The sequence below is a fragment of the Onthophagus taurus genome, chromosome 8, assembly GCF_036711975.1.
Source record: "Onthophagus taurus isolate NC chromosome 8, IU_Otau_3.0, whole genome shotgun sequence".
In the NCBI taxonomy this organism is placed as follows: domain Eukaryota; kingdom Metazoa; phylum Arthropoda; class Insecta; order Coleoptera; family Scarabaeidae; genus Onthophagus; species Onthophagus taurus.
This window is the reverse complement of record NC_091973.1, coordinates 5,338,749-5,352,991: the sequence shown is the minus strand read 5'-3', so window position 1 is coordinate 5,352,991 and position 14,243 is coordinate 5,338,749. Positions and strand designations below refer to the sequence as shown.

The window sequence follows — 14,243 nt, the reverse complement described above, 5'->3', positions numbered from 1 at the left end:
GAATAAAATTGTATTTTAAAAAGAGCAAATTGAGTTTTAATAAAAATGGTAGCCTTGTAGGGTTTTTAGGGATCACCCGAGGTGGGGAACGGAAGTAGGAAATTGTTTACAAAATAACGAACGTAAATATAAAGAGAATAAATTATTAAAAAACTTGTCAATAAGATAAATTATCGTTTTAATTAGCTAATTTAACACGTCCAGTTGGTTGTAATTAAGTAAATAATTATTAAAAAATCGGTTATTGAGGTTATGTCAACTATCTGTCATATTTTTTTAGATCTTTGATATGATTCCAGTGAAAAGATCCAACAACCAAACAAAAAGTAATATAAATCGCTATAGTAGTAAAGGAAAAGATGTGGCTAAACAATCAACTTCACGTCAAAGAGCTGCTGATTCATTCACCTCTGACTCAGATGGACCTATATCGTTCCCTGTTATTAAACAGTCTGATAACGCTAAAATTCTTCCTAGGTACACGGGAAGTAAGTCAATTCATGACTTGTAACGCGATTGTTTTGGTAATCACCTTTAAATGTTCTAGTTTTATCCAGACCGGTTGACGATGGAGTTAGTATGGATGATTTGGATCAACTTCAACAAGACTTTGAGAAGCTCTTATCCACCAGTGCAGTTAGAAATCGGTTGTTGAGGAGCGAAGTTGAATCAATGGATAAAGTTGAAAAGAAAGGGAAACCAATAGAAAAAGTAATTTCAAAAAAAAATCTTATCCAAAGATTAGTAATTACAGAAATATGCGAAATTCTCCTTGATAAGTAAAAAATTCATCAAAGGAGAATTTTTTTGTTACTCAGCTACACTTAGTCGTGATTTAATTGATTTAAATAATATATATAAAAGCAATTACGACAGTTTTTATGGTGAATTCTTTATTGTTAATCAAATTATTAATTTTCTATCAAGAAGAAATTCTAAATTATTATCTTTTCTAGTCGTCGTTAAAACGAAAAAGGCCTGATGAAAAGTTAAAGTACAAAGACACAAAGAATGGGTCCAGATTGTTCAAAACAAAACAATACAACCCACCCATTAATGGATTTATGGGTGAACATTCAACAAAACATGAAGTTCCAAAAGTTATTTTACCAAGAAATGATACTTCTGATAAATTTTGGTCTTCTATTGAACCATATTGTGCTGATGTTACCAAGGATGATGTTAATGTAACTATTTATTATATTTAATTTACCATTCTCAAATTATTACTTATACTACAAATTTACATTATAGTACAAATTTATCTCATTTCAGCTAAGATATTTTCAGTTTTCTCCAACTTCGTTATTTTAAATAGAATGTACCAATTTTTATTGAATTAGAAATTTGCGCCGAATTTCCCGAAAACTTCATTTTTTAAATGGCAACCCCAATTTTTTCCTTCACCAGCATTTTTTCCTTATTTGAAATGTATAGTTTTCATAGAAACTTGAAGAAAATGAAATTTATACAGGCTGTCTCAGCGAGACCGGTCATTAGACGTTTCTGGGATCCTGGCCAAAATAAAAATTTGAGAATTCGGACATAAGCATTATCAATTGCGTTCTCTTCGACTAAAATATTTGCAGATTTCTAGCATTTTCGGTTATACCGGAAGTCGCCACCGACTTTATTTTTTTATATGGAACATCCTGTACATTTTTACATATTCGGATTTGTCTGCTTTTAAGGTTTATAAATAACTTTACTTTTTGCAATTTGATTCTTCCATTCTCGAGTTATTCCAATTTTTCTAGAAAAATTTGCTCCAGCAGATATTTGTTCAAAAAATCAGAGAACACTTAAATTTTGGGATATCAATTTAGGATTCAGAACATGCTTAAGCAACATGATGGAGTATGTTTTGGTGCCAAGAACGGCTGTCTAGAACGTTTGGTCAATTTACTATGGCGCGTTAACTTTTCGAAATTTGGAAGTACCATAACTTAATTTTTTTAAATGGCAACCCCCATATTTTATTGTTTAGTCGTCTTCGGTGTTCCATTCTACAACTTTTATATTCGATATGTCCCATACCTAACATTAATAGTTTGGGAGATAATTAGAGTTTTTTGAAAAATGCACAATTATATATGAATATTTGGCCTAGTGTGCCATGGAAAATAAGCCTTCTCAATGAATTCTTGTAAAAGTTTACGTCACTTGATGCATGTGAGCTAATAATTATCTGTTAGGTCCCTTAATATTAGTACAAAAAAGAGTTAAAATCGATAACAATAACGAAAATAATATTTACACAAATCAAGAAATTTTTAATTTATCTTTTATCGCGACAAAGTTCTTAGTATGATTCCCAGATCTTCTTTGACAGACAAATACAAACTTGTAAAAATATATAGGTGTTCCATTTAAAAAAATAAAGTAGATTGCGACTTCCGGTATAACCGGAAGTGCTAGAAATCTGAAAATATTTTAGTCAAAGAGAACGCATTGAACAGCGAAAAACAATGCTAGCCAAACTGACTCCATTCTCTTTGGTTCATTGTTTTGAATTTAATTTGTTTATTTCCAATGTATTTGCTATTATTATTATTTATGTGAACCAATAAATATTGTTTATTATTATTATTAACCCCAGAAACGTCTAATGACATGATGATTTTGATTATTTTAAATGGAATGTACCAATTTTTATTGAATTTTCGAAATTTCCGTTAAATTTTAATATAATTTGATATGTCATCATATGTCTAGAGTGCACCATTTTGAATTATTTCAGTTTTTTCGAAAATTTTGGCTTAATAAAAAAAAAATTACACTCGAGTCCGGCTAAATATTCTTTGGGTTGGCACAGAGAAGACCCATTGAAGACCCTTTGAAAAGTTTTTTAAAAAATTATACAGGATGGTCAGAAATTTGCGTCGAATTTCGCGAACTTTGTGAAAAAAAAAGAAATTATATATATTATATTAATTTTTTTTGTGATAGTTTTTGGATGATTTAATTCAAGAATGTTCTCAAGATATAAACGTAAAGATTCCGGAGATTGGGGAACACTACGCGATGGAATGGGCCGAAAGTACTTTAAATCAAGAACAGAATCTTTCTACTTTAGGGAAACCAACCAAAACTAAAAGTATTAATTTTTCGAATGATTTGAAAAAAAGTGGATTAAATGCGTATGTTTTTTGTTTGAACTTATGGTTTTATTCTGGTTATAATATATGTTTATTATAGTATGGTTGATACATTTTCAAGTCCACTTACGCAACGTTTACTGGCCGGACTTTTAGAAGAAAAAGTTTTGAAATCATATCCTAACTCTATAAGTAAACTAAAAGGTGAGTTTTTTCGAAAATTATTTGTTTCTTGCAGATTTTCTTGCCCTTCGGCTTAAAACTTTATGCGGTTGATATTGTAAAATACCACAGTTGTTTGCATCAAGAATGTTTTGGTATTCCTCAGCAATTGCGTTTGTTATGTATCTGTCATTTGCATCAGAGGTCCAGATTCCTATAAAAACAGAAAATAAGTTTAATTTTTAACTTAAAAAAAGTCTTACCTATGCGATCGTATCTATAACGCACTGTAGCAACAACTCCACACAGTTGCTGACTGAAATGAGACCAATCAGTAATAGAGTACAAAACCGATTGTACCCAAACAGTGGTTAAGACCTCATTGCGGAGTGCTGAAGGGATGTGGACCTCCCAGCGACCTCCACGCTGATTATTAACATCTTCCCAAACCGGTGTTACACCCAATTTAAATATGAGATAATCCATATTTCTTAAATCGCTCACCAAAGAAAGGTGGTGATACAACAACCAAAAATCCTCGAGCGTATCGAACGAGACAACTTGGTGGAGATTATCGCGATAGTTAATACCCGGGACTCTTTTGTAATACCAAAAAGTCCAAGTGTATGGTAACGTATGTTTTATTGGTTTTGTTCTCATCACGAAAGCTGGAGCTTCCGGATTTAAAACGGATTTTTGCTTTTCCGCATTCTCTTTCTTTTCATCCCCCATCTTCGTCTTAAATCTGCAAAAATATTCATACTTAATTTTTTGTTTTAGCATCCGATTTTACATTAAAAAATAATAATGGACCGAGAGGTGGTATGTGTTTGGATAGAAGATTACGTAAAGAACTTATGGAACAAGGAATATTAGATGTAGATGATTTACCAAAGACGTTTCCACCCGAAGATGATATACTATTGGAAATAAAAAAGTGTCAGCAAGAATTAGCAGTTGTAAATGAGCACAATATAAAAGAGTTAGAAAAGGTTCGTACGATGGTTGCGAAAGATTTGAGAAAACAAGAGATAAAAATGGCGCTCAGTAAAGTAGATAATAAGGTTATGGCTATGTACAACACCCTTTTAACCGCGAAACAAAAACACGTCTCTGCAACAGACGATGAAGAGGGATTCGATAAACAAAATAACCGTTTATTGCCTCGAGAATGCGAAGAAGAAGCTAACAAATTAATTAAACAACAAATGATGTTTCATCGAGAACTATCTGAACTTACAAATTTTTCAATGCTACAGTAAAAAAGTTATTTTAAGCATACATACATATATATTTTTATAGCAAAGTGGTTTAATTTACTTTTTGTGGGTTACTTTTTTTTTTCTTTTTTATTTTCAGTATTGAAAACCTTTATAAACAATATCATTCGTTTAGTATAGATGTATGTATACCAAAATTTACCCAAAATAAATAAATTATAGTACATTAAACATTGTGGTCTTTTTGATGATTAATTACACCTTTATAACGTTATTTTTTATTAAATATTTCATCATCCAGCTTTAATTTGAAACGTAATCAATAAAAAAATTGATAATTAAGTAAAAATATAATAAATAAGTGCTTACCACGGTGCTTTTTGATATTTACGAACTTCCTTCGAAAAGGGAGGTTACCAAAATGGATGCTATTACAACGCATGCGTTGATTGTGGAGATTAACGAATATCGCCCTTATGAAACGAAGTCAAATTAGATACTTTTAATTTTTTCGAGATAAAATTTTTAATTTATAATTTGTTAAATGTAATTCAATATAGGTTTTTATTATTTAAATTTGTTTTAATAATAAATTTTGATGAGATATGAAATGGCGGGAAAATTTAAATAAAAATGACTCAAAATAATTTAATTATTTATTGTTTTAACCCGTATTAAATTTAAAAGAACTAAAATAATTTAAATTTAAAACAAAAATTGCGATTAAAATAATAAATTATTTTTGCGTTTTAAGTTTTAACTTTTTTAACCCCCACCACGATGCTTAAGCTCGCCAGAAGAAGACCTCATAACTGTCATTGTTCTTTAAAAAACCCTTTTATTTTCATGTAAACACGTAAGTATTGCCCCAAATTAATCTATTTTTTAAAAATGTTATTCTTTAAGAATAATTAAATCACCTCGTTTCATAATGAATCTTAATTACATTATTTAGTATGCCACTCCCTATATATTCATCAATTTCGCTATAAAGTATGACTAACGCTTGAAAACACGCTATAAATTCAATATACCCGTTTAAAAACGGCTATTATTTGTTTAAAAGTCAATCTAACAGGTTGTGATTTCATTTTTAGGTTAGAATGTGGATATTGATATTGTTTACGTTTGTTTTCGTCCATTTCGTCGATTTTATTGGGGCCCAAGGATCTTATGGACCACCCAATCTTGGAGATTTTTATTATTACGATACTTTACGATGTCCTGATCATTGGATACAATATCAACAATCATGTTATAGGTTTATTAAATCACCTTTAAGGGGATATAATGAATCTAGACATATTTGTCGTGTAAGTAAAAAATTATACATATAAGTAAAGTCTAATTAATAAAAATCATAAATAAGTCATAACAGAAGCAGTAATCTCAGCCTATTTTCCTTACAAACACCTTTCCCATTGGAAGTAAATCATAAATGGATACAATCAATCCTTTAGAGTCATTAAGAGGCTCTTCTACTTGTTGTAAGACCCAAACAACCCTTCAGTAGAGAAATTAAGGGTCATTTGAAGCTCCTCTACTTGTCCTAAGAACTAACCAAGATCATAAACTTGATAATAAACTATCAAATCGCTTAGTGAAAACATACTCATAACTCATACACCCGTATATCATCATTTAAAGCGTTGAAATCAACATCAAAAGTAACATAATAAGATTTCTCCACAAAATAGAACCTTTAAAAGTTCTCAAAAGCGACTAATTTTACTTCAATACGTATTTCTGGAATTATCTGGAATAGAAGCAATTTAAAACATGACATGTGGTATCAAAACCAGGTACTACGAGTATTTTCAACAATATTACTTGTACAGAAATAGAACCTCATTAACTATGTAGTGGGGAAACCACATTATTAGTTTGAAGTTTTTGTCTCTTAGAGTTTACTCAAACAATAAACTACCAAAAATAGGTTCAAATACCACAAAATAAATTAAATACGTCAAAGCAATGCGAACTACTTAAACGCAATTTTACTTGTCAAAATTTTTTGTAATTATTTTTTGGCATTATTTGTAATATGTTCAGAATCCCGAGCGATATAATAAAGCCGCCCTAAGTATTGAGATTATTTGAAATTCCTTCTGCTCTGCTTTTAATCCTGAATCACACCATTAACAACTTTATGGAAGAAATATCTCAGCCGACTTCGAAGACGTCGGTCGAAATTATTTCTTCTATAACGATCAAAATTAATTAATTTTTCATGGTAAAACACTCGGGATTCGGAGGAGGCTACAAAAAAACTTTTAAAATTTAAAATTTCATTCTTAATAATATTGTTCTTTTTCACTTTTGCTCTCAGATGCATAAATATTGAGAAAAATACGAAAGTATGAAAATTAGATGAATTTGTAGTTTTCTATGTTAATAGTAACACTGAGGATTTATACAATATTGGGTTATTTTTTAGTTGAGAATTTTTTTCTTAGTACCGCCATATTTTTTGATTAAAAAAACCTTAAACAAATGGCAATTAAAAATACGACGAAAACAAAAATGAGAACATTTTCACAAAGAATAAAGGAATGACGTAGTTTAAAGTACTTATTATGTACAAAAAATGGTAAAGAAATACGACATTTAGATTAATTGATTTAAAATTTGTTTAGGCTTTCTCATCTGAATCGGATCTCTTATCAATAAATAGTTACGACGAACATGGTTTTATAATAAACGAATTAAACAAACAAGATTCTCTGAGAGGACGCTGGTACTTTGGGGCTTACCAACAAAATCCGGATATGTGGCGAAACGCGGATGACTCTCCCTTAGTTGATATGGAAAATGCATTTTTTCCCGTTCGAAAAAATTATGGCGATGACTATTTGGTTTATAATTTTTCGACGAGCGAAATGCACTGGGGTTTTGTTCCCGTTCGAGGAGATGAGCCTTTAAAATTTATTTGCGAGGCGAATTTGTTCAGCTTGCAACGACTTTTGGGTGATAACCGGACGTATACTTATGGAATTGAAATTAAGGATCCTAAGAAAATCCCGCGAGGGCCGTTTTTTATTCAACAACCTAAAGATGTCATTTTCGACGTGTCGAGGCGACAAGTTTTAAATCAAATTGTATTAAGGTAAGAAAAGTAAAAATTGAAGTGTTACCTGTATTGTTCGATGTTAACAGTGGAACAATTCAGCACTAATGAATCAAATGAAATATTTCTGCCTGTTATAAAGGAAAATATGACTCATTTGATAAAGCGACATAATTTTTTTATTCTAAAATATTTTTTTATAGTTGTTTAGCAGGTGGTTATCCAACGCCTACCTATCAATGGTTTAAAGAAGAATATGAAAATGACAGACTTGCAGCAAAACAGGTTGATCCCTTAACTGACGATCGTTACACTTTAAGTGGAGGGATGTTAATTATTATGAAACCTGAAGAGGTAAAAAATATTAATATTTAGTAATATTATTTAAAATTCAAATTAATTTTTAGAAATTAGATCGTGCAAATTATCATTGCAAAGCATCCAATAAATATGGTACAATTATTTCTGAAAGTATAGCGTTAAATTTCGGATACATTCACGAATTCGTACTTAAAAGAGCCGCAGAACAAGGTGACCACAATTGGGGTAAAGTGATGGGATGCGATCCCCCAAAATTTTTCGGCAAAGTTCGTTATTTATGGTCTCGCGAGTACTTCCCAAATTTGGTCGAAGAAGATGAGCGCGTTTTCGTATCGCGCGACGGCGGATTATACTTTTCTTCTCTAGAAACGATCGATCGAGGCGTTTATGGATGCAGCGTAAACGCTCTTTATTCAGATACAGGAAAAAATGGACCATTCTTTCAATTAAAAGTTAACCCACAATGTAGGTTAATCAAAACAATACCATAACGATTTTTTATTTTATTTTATTTATAGCTTCATATGAACAATTGAAATTTGCCAACACTTTTCCTAAAATATTTACAAATCCTCCTAAAGCTGGAGAAGAAGTTAGGTTGGAATGTATGGCTTTTGGATAGTAAGTTAATTTAGGGCGGGGTTAAGAGTCGCAAGATAAACTATTAACATAACACATTGCTTTATTTCTGTTTCTTTTTAATTTATAATTCGCGTAAATCGCTCTATAAAATTAAAGAGACAACTTTGAAAAACTGATTAGGGGATTCACAAACACAATTATTTGGCATATTTTGGTAAATGCTGCGTTGAATTCTAAACAGCCGTTTTCGACACAACCGCTTAATATGAGACTGCATCAGCGTAAACCAAGTATAAACTCGGTTGTAACACCTTGTCCGCAAGCCACCTTGGCAAGAGTAAATGATATCGTTCATTTGATGCATTGGAAAGCGAATTAAGCATATAACACCTTAATTTATTCTCACTTCGCCGAGGTCGCTTGCGGGCGAGGCTCGTGATATGAGTAAAGCAAGTCATCTATTAGTTGTAGCGCCTCGCCCGCAAGCGACCTCGGCAATATTAGATAATATCGTTCATTTAGTGCATTGGAAAGCGAATTAAGCATATAACACCTTAATTTATTCTCACTCCGCCGAGGTCGCTTGCGGGCGAGGCGCGTGATATGAGTAAAGCAAGTCATCTATTAGTTGTAGCACCTCGCCCGCAAGCGACCTCGGCAATATTAGATAATATCGTTCATTTGATGCATTGGAAAGCGAATTAAGCATATAACACCTTAATTTATTCTCACTCCGCCGAGGTCGCTTGCGGGCGAGGCGCTAGATATGAGTACATCAACGTAATGCGAGTCGTCTATTAGTTGTAGCGCTCGCCCGCAAGCGACCTCGGCAATATTAGATGATATCGTTCATTTGATGCATTTGAAAGCAAACTAAGCATATAACACCTTAATTTATTCTCACTCCGCCGAGGTCGCTTGCGGGCGAGGCGTCTATTAGTTGTAGCTCCTCGCCCACAAGCGACCTCGGCAATATTAGATGATATCGTTCATTTGATGCATTGGAAAGCGAATTAAGCATGTAACACCTTAATTTATTCTTATTCCGCCGAGGTCGCTTGCGGGCGAGGCGCTAGATATGAGTACATCAACGTAAAGCGAGTCGTCTATTAGTTGTAGCGCCTCGCCCGCAAGCGACCTCGGCAATATTCATTGATATTGTTCATTTGATGCATTGGAAAGCAAACTAAGCATATAACACCTTAATTTATTCTCACTCCGCCGAGGTCGCTTGCGGGCGAGGGGCTGGATATGAGTAAAGCAAGTCGTCTATTAGTTGTAGCGCCTCGCCCGCAAGCGACCTCGGCAATATTAGATGATATCGTTCATTTGATGCACTGGAAAGCGAACTAAGCATATAACACCTTAATTTATTTTCACTCCGCCGAGGTCGCTTGCGGGCGAGGCGCTGGATATGAGTAAAGCAAGTCGTCTATTAGTTGTAGCGCCTCTCCCACAAGCGACCTCGGCAATTTTAAATGATATCGTTCATTTGATGCATTGGTCGCTTGCGGGCGAGGCGTGGGATATGAACTGCAATTTTTTTCTCAACATATCGAACTTTAACCCGACGATAATTAACATTTCAAGTTATCTTGCGACTTATTTAAACTTAATAAACATTAAAATACATAAATAATAAACAAAAATTTTTAGTCCGGTTCCAAGTTATAATTGGACGCGTAGAGGAGCACCTTTACCAAGAAACACAACTTTCCAAAGTTACAATCGCGTTATGATAATACCAAAAGTGACCGTTGAAGATCAAGGCGAATACGTTTGTACAATTTACAATGATTTATCATCAAAAGAACAAGGTGTCCAATTAAACGTTCAAGCCGAACCAGAATTTCGCATCCCATTACAAGATAAACATGTCGATAAGCTGGGTCAATTGGTTTGGTTATGCGAAGCGTTTGGAATTCCGGATGTGAATTATACTTGGTGGAAAAATGGGCGGCAATTAATTAAGGGTTATTTAGAATCGGAAGATTATGGAAGGATTATAATCCAAGATAACGTCCTTACGATACGTGAAGTTGATGAGTTTCGCGATCCGGGAATGTATCAGTGTCGAGCATCAAACGCGTTAAAAGCTAGGTATTCTTCCGCTCAACTTCGAGTTTTATCGTTTAAGCCTTCGTTTAAAAAACGGCCTTTGGAGCCGGAAACTTACGCCGCCGAGCAAGGTAACGTTACCATTGTTTGTCAACCTGAAGCGGCACCTAAACCGCAATTTACTTGGAAAAAAGATGGTAATATTATCGGAAGTGGTGGTCATAGAAAAATCATGGAAAATGGGAATTTATTTATTGGTCCAGTTAGTAGGAATGACGAAGGTATTTATACTTGTTCGGCTCAAAATGAAAACGGTTTAGACGAATCTAGGGGAAGACTAATTGTTTTGCGTAAGTTAATATTTTTTTAAGTCATTTTTGAAACTAAATAATATCGTTTAAAGTTGGCCCAAGATGGATACAATCTTTACCACCAAGAATTGTAACATTTGTACACAACAGTTTTGAGCTCTATTGCGAAGCTTACATTGAAGAACTTCTAGATATAGCTTATATCTGGCACCATAATGGGCTTAGAATACGCAACATTGATGTTAAAAATTCGAATAATCAAATTGTAAGTTTTTTATTCTTAGTTATTAGATATTTTAATAATTTTTATTGTTTATCCAGAGAATAGATGGTGGTCATTTAGTAATTTTAAATGCTACGTTTGCCGATGAAGGCGAATACGAATGTTTAGTAACATCTTCATTAGGTCAAATATCGTCACGTTCGATCGTAAAGATAGAAGGCCCGCCGGGTCCTCCAGGTGGCGTTGAAGCGCAAATAGTGAATAATACCCATATTAATTTGTTGTGGACTGACGGCGCGGCTCACGGAAGACAAATTTATCAATATAGCGTCGCAGGACGAACTCAGTGGAACATGACTTGGGTGAATTTAGCGAGTGGAATATACGCGCAACCGGTTCCTCCAAATAGAAAACGCGCCCTAGTTCAAGTATCATTAACACCATGGTCAATTTACGAGTTTCGCATGACCGCATCGAATGAATTAGGAACGGGTGTGCCAAGTAGTCCAAGCCCGAGGAAATCAACAGCTGTTGATAAACCATATTTACCTCCGGCTAACGTTGGTGGGGGTGGAGGTAAACGTGGAGATTTAACGGTTACTTGGACACCATTAAGAAATGATCAACAAAACGCACCCGGAATTTATTACAAAATTTTCTTCAAACAAAGATTGCATGAAACTGAGTTTCAAACTTTGTCATTACAAAAACAAGGTAACATCGGTAAAGCTGTTATTCATATAAAATCAGACCACTATTATACAGAATATATAGTTAAAGTACAAAGTATTAACTCAGAAGGCGAGGGGCCGATAAGTAATGAAGAAGTAATTTATTCAGCTGAAGATATGCCAATTGTCGCCCCACAATTAGTTAAAGCAATGTCGTATAACTCCACAGCCTTGAATGTTAGTTGGAATCCCGTCGAACAAATTCGCGATCGCATTCGCGGAAAATTAATCGGACACAGAATAAAATATTGGCGCGATGGCAATAACGAACAAGATAGCGTTTATTATCTATCAAGAACAACTAGACCTTGGGCGTTAATCGTCGGTCTTGTACCGAATACTTATTACAATGTGAAAGTTATGGTTTATAACGGCGCCGGGGAAGGACCGGAAAGCGAACGGTTCAAAGAACGAACGTATAAAAAACCACCACAAAAACCACCATCTTCAGTTAACATCACCCCGATAAATCCATCCACAATAAAAGTTATATGGCGATATGTACAACCAGCCAATGATGAAGAACCACTACAAGGTTTTAAAGTACGCGTTTGGGAAAACGATCAAGATATCAGCACCGCTAACGACACCGTTATTCCGATTGGAGGCGAATTAGTTGCTATAATTGATGGTTTGGTACCCGGAAAGGATTACAAGACCCGTGTTTTGGCTTATTCAAACGGTGGCGATGGTAGGATGAGCTCACCAGAATGGCAATTCCGGATGGGTATGTATTAAAATGTAAATAATTAATTTTTATATTTTTTTTTGTTCAAAATTTAAGAAATAATGTGTTAAGACGTTGGATTTATTTCTTCTAGGGCAAATTTGTAACAGTTACATGTGTGCGATTACCGTTTTACGCATTGGTGATAAATATAACTTGTAGGTTTTAACTTAGACGCTATGTTGTACTCTATAAAAGTGTATATTTGCTTAAATATGCTTTTATTTATTAATCTTATTGAATTGAAGCGAGCAAAAACAAATTTATTTATTTTTTATCATTGCTAGAATAGATTTAATATAAAAAACATAAATGTGTAATTAATTTTGTTTGTGGTTCTGTTTACAGGAGATCCAGAAATGTACAGAAGCGGTTCAAAGACACTTAATGGTTTTTCAACAATCTCAACTGTTGCCTTATGTAGTATAATACACGCGATCTTACGTAGAATTGATTAAGAAATAAATTCGCCTCGAATTAGTGCCTCAAAAACCCTCCCTGTAAATACACGATAGGAATCGCGGCGTAAAATATTTTTTCTCTGTCCCTTTTTGTATACAGATTTATATAGTATATACATCGATCTTCTATTGTCTACTTTATAATTAGTAACGATAACAGATGTACCTGGATTCATATCGCTGCGAGAATCTCATGAAAGAAAAAAAAACATTTTATTATTATCTGTAGAATTTTAAGTGATTGATTAAGAATCTCGTTGGTATTACTAACAATTCCGTCCAATTATGTCAATTATTTTGATTTTTTGTTTTAACCATAAAGATATTAATTTTTTTAATATTTTTTAGGGATGTTTCGTTTTTTATAGTAATCTTAGTGATTATTTTTTTTTACTTGACTGAGTTTTCATTTCTATTAATTAAATTATAATGAAAACTGTTTAATAAATAATTTTACAAACATCTTAAAATTTATTAATGAAAGCCTTTTATGTTTCGATAAGAGATGGCGTAAAATGCAGTTGATGTCATTGATTGATTCAACGTTTGGAGCGCCATCTAAGAAAAGTACGTGGACTAAGAACGTAAATTCGAACGTTCACCTTTATTCTGGGAATGCAAAATCGATAAGCACTTTCTCGAAATCCCGGAAAAGCGGTCAACAAAGGAATTTAATGGGTGGATTGTTGCTTTCACGAAATGAAACAGTTGGGCGAATAAAAGCAGGATTGCTTTTAATTTTTACTACAGCGACGTGTAATTCATTACGCGTTGGATCAGGTGTTTTTAGCAAATCCTGTGCGGCGTTACGGGCCCTTGGAGATTACAGCGGCGTGTCGTTCCTTTTGTATGTCACTTCGCGAGATTTGTGCGAATTTCGTGCCGGGAAAGTGAGATATCGCGAAAAAGGAGAGCGTTTTGCTCGCGCTTAAACTTTTTTTTACTTGATGATTTTGAATTTTACGACCAAGGTTGAATTTTTTGACCCAAAAATTTATGCAAGAAGTTTGATGATCAATTTAGTTGCAAATCAACTAAGGTGGTTTCGGTATTTAATTACAAAATTCAAATTGCGTTTTAAAATAATAAATAGAGGCGGGCAAAATATTCATGGTTGTCCGAATTTGAGCGGAAAAACGGTCATTCGTGGGTGCATCGGTAATTTACGAACATAGCGCAAGGTCAGTGAGACCCACCAGGCTGGGGGGTCTTACAAATGACGGCCCCAATATTTCAACAGTCGTTCGATATTTTAGGCGTTTTTCTTGTCTCCGCTTTCGAA

The 14,243-nt window shown here is 33.7% G+C and overlaps 3 protein-coding genes across 4 annotated transcripts; 2 read left to right on the top strand and 1 right to left on the bottom strand.

Annotated features, from left to right (window-relative positions):
• The first annotated feature begins 82 nt into the window (after positions 1-82).
• LOC111425488 (transcriptional adaptor 3) lies at positions 83-4,711 on the top strand. The gene is made up of 8 exons (XM_071198495.1): positions 83-122; positions 187-218; positions 281-488; positions 548-711; positions 957-1,187; positions 2,950-3,140; positions 3,199-3,302; positions 4,041-4,711. The coding sequence occupies exons 3-8, from the start codon at positions 290-292 to the stop codon at positions 4,520-4,522; spliced, it is 1,371 nt and encodes a 456-aa protein (XP_071054596.1). The 5' UTR covers positions 83-122; positions 187-218; positions 281-289; the 3' UTR covers positions 4,523-4,711.
• Positions 3,296-4,960, bottom strand: LOC111425496 (eukaryotic translation initiation factor 4E-like). The gene is made up of 3 exons (XM_023059563.2): positions 4,850-4,960; positions 3,524-4,005; positions 3,296-3,474 (listed from the first exon to the last, which is right to left on the bottom strand). Exons 2-3 carry the CDS (start codon positions 3,990-3,992, stop codon positions 3,320-3,322), a joined length of 624 nt encoding a protein of 207 aa, XP_022915331.1. The 5' UTR covers positions 3,993-4,005; positions 4,850-4,960; the 3' UTR covers positions 3,296-3,319.
• Positions 4,961-5,240: 280 nt separating this feature from the next.
• LOC111425479 (Contactin) lies at positions 5,241-13,423 on the top strand. 2 transcript variants are annotated; one of them, XM_023059523.2, is made up of 10 exons: positions 5,241-5,336; positions 5,578-5,793; positions 7,117-7,586; positions 7,751-7,901; positions 7,955-8,333; positions 8,387-8,489; positions 10,107-10,858; positions 10,912-11,084; positions 11,141-12,514; positions 12,849-12,937. In XM_023059523.2, the coding sequence occupies exons 2-9, from the start codon at positions 5,584-5,586 to the stop codon at positions 12,509-12,511; spliced, it is 3,609 nt and encodes a 1,202-aa protein (XP_022915291.2). In that variant the 5' UTR covers positions 5,241-5,336; positions 5,578-5,583; the 3' UTR covers positions 12,512-12,514; positions 12,849-12,937. The 2 variants fall into 2 exon arrangements, with proteins under 2 accessions (XP_022915291.2, XP_022915290.2); XM_023059522.2 differs by having other exon boundaries at positions 5,242-5,336; positions 11,141-12,500; positions 12,849-13,423.
• Positions 13,424-14,243: the final 820 nt, after the last annotated feature.